Source organism: Schistocerca gregaria, chromosome 2 (genome assembly GCF_023897955.1).
Source record: "Schistocerca gregaria isolate iqSchGreg1 chromosome 2, iqSchGreg1.2, whole genome shotgun sequence".
In the NCBI taxonomy this organism is placed as follows: domain Eukaryota; kingdom Metazoa; phylum Arthropoda; class Insecta; order Orthoptera; family Acrididae; genus Schistocerca; species Schistocerca gregaria.
This window is the reverse complement of record NC_064921.1, coordinates 776,704,780-776,716,969: the sequence shown is the minus strand read 5'-3', so window position 1 is coordinate 776,716,969 and position 12,190 is coordinate 776,704,780. Positions and strand designations below refer to the sequence as shown.

The following is a 12,190-nucleotide window of genomic DNA, read 5'->3' as shown; positions in this document are numbered from 1 at the left end:
TGCTAAATGGATGAACAAAATGGTTCAAAGTGCTCTGAGCACTATGGGACTTAACAACGGAGGTCATCAGTCCCCTAGAGTTAGAACTACTTAAACTTAACTAACCTAAGGACATCGGGATTCGAACCTGTGACCATTGCAGCAGTGCGGTTCCGGACTGAAGCGCCTAGAAATGCTCAGCCACAGCAGCTGGCATGGATGAACAAATAGAAAAGTTAAGCGTAGACATGTGAAGCACAAATGCAAACCAAAGATGATGAAAGACAGGAAAAGTCACCCCAAGCTTGAATTGGGAGAGACGCAGCTTATAGGCAATGAACAGGAAGTGACAATGAACAAACAGCCTAGATTCAGATCCAGAAGATTGTTCATAATAAGCCACAGAAACTCGATATGTTGTGGATATGGGGATAATTTCATTTCAATAAATAGGAAATAAAAAAAAAAAAGACGCAAATGCAACAAAAGAAAAGCGAACCAAAGTGAATCTGGAAAAAACATGAGCAGAAAGGGACAGAAAGAGCTGTCAAAATAACAAACAAAAATACCAGACATGGAAAGAAATTTGGAAAGTAGCAGAGCAGTACTGATAGATGCCAAGCTGTGAGGGCAGGTCATGACTCTTGTCTGGATAGCTCACAAGATATGAGCTTTTCCTGTGAAAGGGAAGGTTCTGTGTTTGAGCACCAGTGTGGCACATAGTTTTAATCTGCCAGGAAATTACAAGCAAAGAAATAGTAAATGAACTGAGACAGAATTGACACAGGCAGAGCCACAGACAGAAATTGGGACCTGGGCGCTACTGCTGCTGGACAAAGCTCTGCCTGTTTAGCAACATCAAGTTGCTTCCGTGTTCCCAGATGTCTGTGTGTTAATGGTCTGGGATGCTAGCCAGCCTGACCAGCCTTCAGGAAGCTTCTGCAGTTTGACCTACTATCATGTGGTGACACTGGTCCTCAGCCAATGACCCTGTTACAGACATTTCCATGTGACGCAGAAAAGCAGCCTCTTCTGCAAAGTCAACTCTGGGCAGCTGCATTTAAACCCCAGTCCAGCCCAGTAGGGTCATGCATGGTGCCAATGTGTGTCATTCGTCACCATGGTTTCTACTGACACAGCCACACAGTCTACATTGTAACTATGAAACTATGACAGAGTAGCCAATGCTACCGCCATATGTCATCACTGGTTTCCAAATCGGCGACTGCCACCTGGCTGCTCAGGCCTTTGGCAGACAACACACTGCCGCTACCTTTGAGAGATTGCTCACTGACCTATCTGCTGCCACCTCCTGGTCTGAGGCACTAACAGACAGCCACCCAGCTCGATGCCACCAATGTCTGCTAGCAGTACACTACTGCTTTTCAGCCACCAGTTCAAAGTTTCATCCTGGATGGTGTCACAAGTTAGAAGGTGCTGCTGGTTGCCTCGTGTTTGTATCAGAGCTCCAGCAAGTGCTGCTGGCCACCATGACCAACTCAACACCAGCGTGTCAGCTAAGCCAAGTCAGCGCATTGCCTCCAAAGTAGATTTGTATTCTACAGGCTGTTTGCTTCACCTATCTCACCTGCTGTGCCAATGGAAATATCAAAAGACAATGCCAAACCACACAGAAGTCAAGGGCAGACCCAAATGGCTGTTAAGCTTTAATGGATTAAATAACAAACTATTTATGTTCATCAAGCCATCTACGAACCAAGCACACCCTCAGATGGAACTCAAATGTATCCTGACAAACACAAAGACAGCTTCCACCAGCCAATACTGGTCATTGTATCCTCAACCCACTGCAGAACAAAGAAATGTTTATAAATGGCATGGGAGATGGTAAAAGAGAAAATAAATACACACAACTAGAGAGACAAGTAAAGACTGAGAGTGTAGAATAAATATAGAAACAGGGAGGCAAGAAGGTCGTGAAAGAGAAACAACATGTGAGAAGAGTACAATAAATTAAGAGAAGTTGGATGGTGAGGGTCCAATATGTGTTTCATTATTCATTCTGAGTAACAGCTACATTCACTTAACTATTTATAACCTGCACTATCATTCACTTTGATAGAGTCCATGCTAATGTTTGTCGTGTTATTTCATTTTATGCCTGTGTATGTAACTTTAATTTCTTTCAATATTATGAAAAGGAAAGTTGCTACTCGCCATATAGGGGAGATGATGGGTAGCAGATAGGCACAACAAAAAGGCTGTTCCCAATAAAGCTTTGTCCAAAAGGCTACAGTTGCCTTAGATTTCAGTCACTTGTATGTGAGTTGCATTTGTGTGTGTGTGTGTGTGTGTGTGTGTGTGTGTGTGTGTGTGTGTGTGTTGTCTATTTATGATGAAGGTGTTATGGACTGAAAACTTTATTTGGAACAGTCTTTTTGTTGTGCCTATCTGCAGCTCAGCATCTCCACTACATGGTGAGTAGCAACTTCCCTTTTCATAATACTGTTACATTCCATCCTGGATTTTCCATTGTTTGACTTTAATTTCTTTTGTTTACTCCTTTCCTTGTCCTTCCTTTCCAATAATTCTTTTATTAAAAACATAGAAAGTTTCTATTGCTCAGTTCCAGAAGTTGTAGATACGATTTTACATAGGAACATATGTTTGGTACACTTGTTTCCAAGTTACATGGAAAACAAAACTGACTTTTGCAGTAATATTGATATTATTTATATAGTTTCACTTCGTTGTTGGAAAGGAAGAAAAGAGATTAAGGTTTAATGTGCTGCTGCTGATAAGTCATTACTAACAAGCACATACTCAGATTCAGAATTTGTACAGAAGAAAACAGCATCTATTTTAAGCAATTTAAGGAAACCAAAGAAAACTTAAGTCTGGATTGCTGGATGTCAATAAACTGCCGCCGTCCAAAATGTGAGTCCAATGTCTGACCACTGTGCCACCTCACTTAGTCATATGGCTGGCTATTAAAAATGAGTGAATACCTGCTGTCATAATATCCTCTGTTAACAAGTTGTCTCACCAATTCCATTGCCATTTGCCATTAAGCATTAGTTGTTCAGCACTACACTTGGTATGACCAAGTACATTAACACATGCTTAATTTACAGCACAGTGCAGTGTAACGTGAAATAAATTCAACTTCTGAACTGACAGTGTTATACACCTTGTGTAATGTTATCTTGTACAGTTTTTGCCAGAGTGGAGGAATGACCATATTCGGTCAATATGATTAATGTAGTGCTCCAGAGAATGATCATATTCAGTCAATATGATAAATGTGCTGCTACAAAGAATTAACACATTCAATCAATATGGTGCTCCAAGAAGTTGACACAATAGTGTGTTCTGTATAAGTAACAACTCCATCCCTACCACTATGCAAAATCTACATGCAATGTGAACACAAGATCTGATCCCATGCAGCAACTTCTGCACTTGGCTCCTGCACTTCTGTACACTTGTTCAGTAGTTTCCAAGGCAAATTTGTATTTGCCAGGGCAACTGTTCTCAACAGTCAAAGCAGCTGTGTAACAAAGCTGTTACATATTCCAATGGATTTCAGCACATATTCAACATCAGTATAAAAATACAGGTAATGTCAAAGGTTGTTTGGACAAATGTCCTTCCTCATGTAAAACATGTAAGGAATAATAGATATTACTGTTTCTTGGGAGATGTTTCATTGAACATGAGTGAAGAAATGAAATTTCAATATAATGTTGTGCCAACACATTCTGCAATATGAACTTGAGAGCATCTCTATTTGGCAAAAGATAGACATGTCAAGGTGAACCACATATTTAGTTTACAAGATCCCTTCATTTGAATCCTTTAGATCTTTACTTGTGGAGCTACTTGAGTAATTTTACAAGATCTCTGTTTACTAATAGGAAGACTTGGTTGAAGGTGTGTGTGGCAACCATCGACTGCCAGTAACTGCCACCTGCCAAGTGCAGAGTAAATGGTCTTTGGGACTGGTGGTTATTTGGGATGTTTATGAGGACTCGAGTGATGATGTTTGAGTTGTGGTCTTCTGTATTGTTTTCCTTGTGTCTTGTCTAATTATACAAGCCTTAATAAAAGTGACTGATTGTAATAAGTTGGAGTTTTCTGTCTGTTGTCAGTTGCTATAGCTCTACACTTTGATTCCAGGCTGCAAGAGAAATGTTACATCTTACAAATTTCCTATTGCCTATGTCTATCTCTAATTTTCCCTTCCTTTGGCAGCTGCACATATGCCTTTTGGTTTATTGCAATGAAACAAATTGAAGAATAGGTCTAAAACTCAACTCAACTATGTTTTAAAATGTGTGTGCCTGTCACCCTACTTCAGTTATTCCTATTTTGGTACTTGGAAAATAGACACATATTGTAAAAAATATTGTTATTATTCATTTTCTACTTTCAACTTGAGTAGATTTTTTTGAAGTATGTATGATACAAAATCACATTTTAATAAGAAAGTTAACCATCTATAATATGCATTAAACCTTTATCATTACTGATATCAATCAAGACTCTGTACCGGAAAACTGTATCATGTAACACAATTAAAAAAAAAAAAAAAGAATTTAAATTAATGTGTACCTCAGTTTGGAAGAACAGCTTATTACAGGAAAAAACATCCCGTCTAAATTAAAATTTCGGAATGATCCTTTGACCTTATGGCCATTAAACGTGAATGTTATTACTGGTACTGTTAAGTCAAAGGCACAGCCCACAACGTCTCCCTTCTTTATGTATGGCTCATTAGTATTATTGAGCACATGGGTTTTTCTTCCACCTGAAAATAATAAACAGAAGTTTAATACTCATATTATTACATGGAAAAAAGTGTTACTTTGTACAACTCAGATACACACAGAAAAGGGTAACTGAAGTGTTTGACTGACATTTAATTAATTTTCTGCATGTGAAGCTTTTTCAATTTTAACTACCAGTGTTAAGAAAAATTGCATAGCTATGAGAGTAGCAAAGACGACAGGATAATAGTTTCGCTAGCTGGAAGGATGGACACATTTTCATGTGGGGATACAGATTCATTTTTCTACACCATGTAAAACTCTTTAACCTTTCAACTTTTCCACATGGGTGGTACAGCAAAACAGGCTCCACAAATCAGAATGTAAATTGAGAAAGGAGCCATAATGTGGCTAGATAAGAAGCTGACATATACACAACAGTTCAAAAAGTAACAGAAAAATAAAACTATAATCAACTATTATATGTGTTGTAAAACTAATAATAACAGAGAAGAGTGGAGCAAGTTAGGTGCACTATAAAACACTGCACCTGATGCTTCTCAAGTACAAGCTGATGGTGAGTGGAAAACAGTCGAAAGGATATTCATGAAAGGCAAGTAATGAAATAAAGACCAAATACCTTATGCAATGTGATGGTCAATGATGATCTATTAAAATATTCAAGGGAAGTGCTAAGAATGCCACAGACCAATACTCAAATACAGCTCACAGCATTATGGATAATTGTGATATGGTTATGTATTTTATCAAAAAATACATTGCCTATTGCAGAGGAACTAGAAAGTACTAGATGGAATACAAATATTGGATGAAATAAAAGTAACCTCTCACTACACAGTTCAGTCATTGAGTGTATGAGAGGCACATAAACAAGACCGGGAATGCTCAGTGACTCAACTGTATGGTGGGCGACTACCATTACACCGTCTATTATATGCATGTTGAAGATTTGTTTAAAAAAAATTAAAAACATTAATAACAGGATTAGCATTTTACAAATGTAATTGAATTAACTATAGAAAGAAAGGAATAATGTCAGACCTTTCATACTACTGAAATGTACATAAGCTTTTTCCTCACCTGTCCACAGGTAGGCTCCATCAAACCCATATGAATAAAGATCATCACCCACTCCATTTCCACCCCACTTTTCACCTCCTCCTGGGTAAGGGCAATACCTGAAACAAATGCAATCATCACATCATCTCTTGCCATATGTCACTTGTGTAATTAAGATTGAGACAGATATAACTAACCAATAAAGAAAATACTCTTATACATAATCACAACTGTTTCTTGATTTAACACTTGGAACTGTTAACTTGCATTAATTAATGTACAATTTTTGATTAGGCTGCAGCAAAAGCTCTGAATTTCACTGCAGCCAAACATGAAGCATGTCTTTCAAGTAAGTACCATTTTTCTTTTAAATATTGCTGCTGTACCTCTGTGATGACAGCCCGTGCTGAGTACCTGCATCTATTGGCAACTCATATACACCACAACTGAAGCATTTGTACTTGATTGTTTGTGCTTGTTTAAAATTTTTCAGTTAATTGAATATCTCACCCAGTGTGAAATAAGTGTGTTGATTCATTTTCTGTTTGTGAAAGACGTGAAACTGCTCAAAATTTAACCATAGAGTAGTTAGGTTTATGGGATAAACATGACGAGAGACGTAATGGTAAGAAAACTGGTTAGACCATTTAAAGATCTGCATACTAATATTCAAGATGAAGTGCAAAGCAACCTTCTGTCATCACTGAAGAGTTGTTGCAGAAATTTGACATTAAAGGTTAAGAACACATTACAGTTTTACCCTAGTCCAGATGATCATTTTCAAGTTATGTTTAGCACTGACTGGTGACTGGCAACTAGGGATAATTCATTCTGGCATTTGTTGCCTTCCAATAGGATTTTGGATGAGGCAGTTGCCATTAGATATTGCTCCCCAACTTTGTGCATATTTGGATGCTTGACAACAAAATGTGCACTCTTATCCTATGTCCAGTATTGTTGTTTGGGCCGTGATGTTTGAAAATTGATAGTGATACTGATACTGCGTGTGACAATGAATTTAGCAGCTCAGAAACTGATGAAGAATGTGGCATTACTACACTGAAGACTGCAAGTGATGACAGTTCGTCAGGTGAATGGCAGTTGCTAGCCTTTCATATGAGATAAATATGTCTATAACAACAAAAATAATCAATTTTTGACAATATAACATAATTGGATGGATAAGAAATCCACTCATTAAGCAGTGGCAGGAGAACGAACAGATAAAAAAAGGTTTTACTTACACAAGCATTCAGATCCTGTGGCTCCTCCTTCTAGCAGAAGGGTTGAAGGGGAAGGATGAGGAGTGAAACGAAAGGAACTGGAGAAATTTAGGAAAAGGGGTAGAGTTCAGAAAAGTCACCCAGAACCCCAGGTCAGGAGTAACTTACTGGATGGGATGAGAAGGAAAGGCTGATGGTTGGGGACTGCACTGGATGAGATTTGAAAACCTGACAGCTTAAGAGTGGATGACAGGGTAATATGCAAGACAGAGATTACTGCTAAAACACTGTGCATGAGTTAATAAGAGTGAAAAGCTAAGTGCATTGTATGTAACAGAGGTGGGAGGGGGATGGTAAAAAATATGAAGAAAGGAGTACTTACTGTGAAGAAATGCTGAGACAGAAGAAATTAATGTAAATTAAGGCTAGGTAGGTGGTGAAAAGCAAAGACATGTTGTACACTAGTTCCACCAGCAGAGTTCTGAGAAACTGGAGTCTAGGGGAAGAATCCAGATGGCGCATGTCATGAAACAGGGTGAAACATGAAGTCATAACCTCGCACCCTCTGGATTCTTCCCCTAGACACCAGTTTCTCAGAACTCCACAGGTGGGAACTGGCACTACAACACATCCTTGCTTTTCACCACACACCTGCCCTTCATTTACGTTAATTTCTCCTGTCTCAGCATTTCTTTACAGTAACTACTCCTTTCTTCACTCTGTTTTAGTTTTCGACATCTTTCATTTTCTGACCTGTCTATTTTTTGTTGTCCTTCTCCCATCTCTGTTATGCACTTAGCTTTACACTCTTATTAACTCACACACAATGTTTTAGGAGTATTCTCCGCCTTGTATATTACCCTGTCTTCCAACTTTAAGCTCTCAGCTTTTCAAATCTCATCCAGTGCAGTCCCCAACAAACAGCCTTTCCTTCTCATCTCCTCCAATAAGTACCCCCTGATCAAGGGTTCTGGATGACTTTTTTGAACTCTACCTCTTTTCTTAAAACTCTCCAGTTCGTTTCCCTTCTCCCTCTTCCCTTTCCTTCAAACCATCTGCTGGAAACAGGAGCCACTGGCTCCAAAAGCATGCATAAGTAAACCCTTTTTTTTTTTATACGTGTGTTCTCCTGCTGCCACTTGGTGAGTAGATTTTTTATCTATCCAATTACATTATACTGTGAAATCAATATATCTGCTATGTTACAGCTAGCTCCAATAATATTCCCATTTAAAGGAAACTTTGCAGTTCATCTAGTGAACAACTGTGCAGATGAAATCATGACGTAAGTGGATCAGTTCATTGACAATGATTTGACAAATATTGTGACAGAGACAAACAGGTGTGGTATTGAGCAACATATTTCTAAGTGGAAAGACAGTGCCAAAGACAAAATGTGGTTACATCATTTGTGGTTACATCATTTTTGTACTGTTTCAAACTACTTTGACGAATCCCAGTCCACAAATGTATTATGCAAAACACTCAATATTCAAACAGGTTCTAAATTTTTCTCAATTTCAAATGCTGAAAAAGCGTTTCTGTATTTCTCACTATAGTACATATGATCCTATGAACCACCCACAGCCAAAGCTGAACAATACTGAAGTATGGTCCCTCATTATGTACACAGGAAAAGGAACAAATGTACAAAAACATGCCACAATTGACTTAATTCATAACAACACTGATAAAAACCACTTCTGAATAAAGACTGTGGCCTTAGTGTTGAGAACCACTACCAGTCTCCTTAACTTGCTGCCTTCTGAGATAATTGATATTTATGGAGCTTTGCAGTCATACAGAAGAGACACACCTCCATTATTTATCATAAGAAACTAAAGAAAGGGGAAAATGTTGTTTTCAGAGAAGTGACAGCAACTGAACACAAGGGCATGAGAGAAGACTTTATCTTGATCACTATTCACAATGCTGAAATGAAAGCTGTAAACAAGTCATGGAGAGCTGCTGAAGCCAGTAGAAGTTGTGGAGTATAATGACATGATTGGCGGACTAGACAAAGTAGGTCAATGCTTAGTTAATAACCCAGCAACTCATAATGAAAAGAGGAAAGAAATATTGTGAGAAAATCGTTTTCCATCTTCTCAGACTTTCTTTGTGAAATGAGTATAAGCTATTTAAAACATAAAAGTGGAACAAAAATCCTTTAGTTCTGTATTGCTGTTATTGAGTACATTATTAGAAAATCCGTAGAGAGGAATTCATTTCAAAAGCAGTGGGTTGTCCATTTCAAGCACTGACCTCAGGCAACTGATTGGCCAATATTTTCCTTAACTTATTCCACCCTTGTGTGAACAAACAACATTCAACAAAGACTTGTGCTGTGTGCAGCTGTGTTCAGGATGCAGATAGGAAACATGTGATCAGGGAATCAAGATACAATTGTGGAGGAATGAAGATTAGCGTTTAATATACTGTTGAGAATGAATTCATTAGACATGGAGCACAAGTTCTGATTGTTTCAAGGATGTGGAAGGAAAGTGGCCATGTTCTTTCGAAAGAACCATCCTGACATTTGTATGGAGCAATTTAGGTGGTGGTGGTGGTTAGTGTTTAATGTCCCGTCGACAACGAGGTCATTAGAGACGGAGCAGAAGCTCGGGTTAGGGAAGGATTGGGAAGGAAACGGCCGTGCCCTTTCAAAGGAACCATTCTGGCATTTGCCTGAAACGATTTAGGGAAATCACGGAAAACCTAAATCGGGATGGCCGGAGACGGGATTAAACCATCGTCCTCCCGAATGTGAGTCCAGTGTGCTAACCACTGAGCCACCTCGCTCGGTGAGCAATTTAGGGAAATCATGGAAAAAATGTATCACGATGGTCGGACGCATATTTGAGCTGTCATCCTCCAAAATGTGAGTCCAGTGTGCTCACCACTGCACCATTTCGTTCAGTGATACCGTTGTGGGAACTATGATGTTGTCCTGTGCATTGTTCCCTGATTTTGTGATAACCATCAGAATGACATCAATGGCTGTTCAGTAGCAGCTGCAAATCAGGTGACAGATTTTTATGATAATGGAATTCAGTAACTGGTTGTTAATTAGGATAAGTGCCTTCATGTTTGTGGAAATTATCCAGAAAAGTAGAGTAAGGCAAAGGTTGTCATGTAATAACAAAATTGTTTTAAAAACAACTTGTGTTTGTTTAATATAAAAACAACATTCCAAAAACAGGCCTCATACCAATTTGTTCAAATATTTACATGTAATTGTTATTAAATGAATATATTTTGCACAGTAAACTAGAAACATACCCTGAAGTATTGGCCCATCCGATTCTCAGATGTGGTGTCATATGCGTTGTCTGCTCAATATGATCCAGTGTTACTTCAAAGTACCACTTCTGGTACATGGCAGAACCCTCTACTCGCCCAACGAATATGTTGGGCCGAACACTAGAATAATAAAACAAAACAGATGTAACAACAAATCCTGTATAAAGTCAAGTAGCTATTAAAGGACTGTACAAGCTTGGGGGGGAAAAAAAGAACAGAGTTACTGGCAACTAATGAGGCACAGGTTCTTGTTGTCTGCATGGACATTGACTGTAATGAGTTTGATGTCATGTAACGTCTTTTAGCAGAGGCTATGTTTGATGCTGCTTACGTGGTCAAAGAGTACCGCTGTTATACCTGTCTCTGTACACAAGTGCTCTGTGAATGAAATGCTCTAATACCTTACTACATATACTTACATTTGGTAAGAAATATTAATTACAGTGTTAGATGAAATATCACTTGACTCTTGCACATATTTATCTACACAGCCTCTTCAAGTCTTTTCAGCTCGCTTGTCCAGTTCTTTACTTGTGAGTTTAATCACTATCTGTCGACAGATGTCATCTGATGTTGTTGGTCAAGGACAAAGCCACTGAAATGTTGATACAATATCAAAAGCGTATTGCATCCACCAGCCAAAATTAGAGTGCTCCTTGGCTTGGTTAAATATGATCTATGACTGAAGAAGCCTGATGTTTATATAAATCCCTTGCAGTGGTGGGAAATCATATACTGCCCAGAGAGTTTGCACTATTCAGCACAGATGCACTGAGAACCATCGTCAGACACATTTGATGCAGTCTGATATATCTGCTGTGGGGGAGCACTGCCTTACCAAGGGACATAGAAAGTTGTATGATCAGACGCAAATCATTGTCCATGTCTCTTGCTACTGCAGCTGCGTTTTAAGGGCAGTAACTGAAATTAGATTGGCAGACAATATTATAAACAGAGACAACAGTTACTCTTTAAGCAATATGTGGAACTTTGTTTTAGCTCACATTAAAAAACAATGATCTTCGACTCAACCAGTGGAGTTTATTGATAGTGGTGTCTGACAGTCATTTATCGGGCTTTGACCACCTGGGCACTGTATGTTCACTTGTGCTACAGTGCAGCAGTAATGATTTTTTGAATTCCATGGCATATGAAAGGGTCACATTCACAACATCAATCAGTTCTGGTGAGATTAACATACAGCATCCCACCCGAATATGGCGGCAATGTGCACCACAGAAATATTTTGTTTTGATGGTTGCTTGATCTGGCTGCAGACCCAAGAAAAATATCATCATCTTTTTACTTGTAATTAACACATAGAATCCCATGACTGTTTTCACAGTTGGCTCTGCCTTTGATGGATTAGGAGATGCCAGTGGCAGAGCTGGAGCAGGTGGTAATGGGAGGATGTATGGGACAAGTCTTGCATATAGGTCTATTGCAGAGATATGAGCCATGGAGGCAAGGGGTTGGGAGAAAGGGTGGATTGGAGATGGACAAGAGTATTGAGGGTACTGCATAGGCTGGGTGGGTAGCAGAATACCATTGTTGGAGGTATGGAGAGGATATGAGGAAGATGCTTCTCCTTTCAGGGCAGGATGAGAGATAGCTGAAACCCTGGGGAAAATATCATACACTCACTCCAGTCAGGGGTGGATTCTAGAGGAGTGATCCTTTGTGTCTGGATTATGTGAGGGATATTAGGATTACTGATGAGACAAAGTGTGGGAGATTTAGTTTTGGATAAGGTTGGGAGGTAATTTCGATCTGTGAAGGCTTAAATGGGGCCGTTAGCATATTTGAATTGAGACTTCTCATCACTACAGATGTGATGACCACAAGTGGCTACAATGTATGCAAGGGACTTCTGCGTGT

General features: G+C 39.0%; 1 protein-coding gene across 9 annotated transcripts in view; it reads right to left on the bottom strand.

Moving 5' to 3' along the window:
* The window catches only part of LOC126335019 (ryanodine receptor), a 691,249-nt gene that overhangs the window by 432,884 nt on the left and 246,175 nt on the right, over positions 1-12,190 (bottom strand). For all 9 annotated transcript variants that reach the window (XM_049997852.1, XM_049997851.1, XM_049997850.1 and 6 more), the window contains 3 exons: positions 10,292-10,432; positions 5,811-5,908; positions 4,555-4,750 (listed from right to left, as the gene is read on the bottom strand). In XM_049997852.1, the coding sequence (XP_049853809.1) occupies positions 4,555-4,750; positions 5,811-5,908; positions 10,292-10,432 (435 nt within the window). The remainder of the gene's footprint in view (positions 1-4,554; positions 4,751-5,810; positions 5,909-10,291; positions 10,433-12,190) is intronic.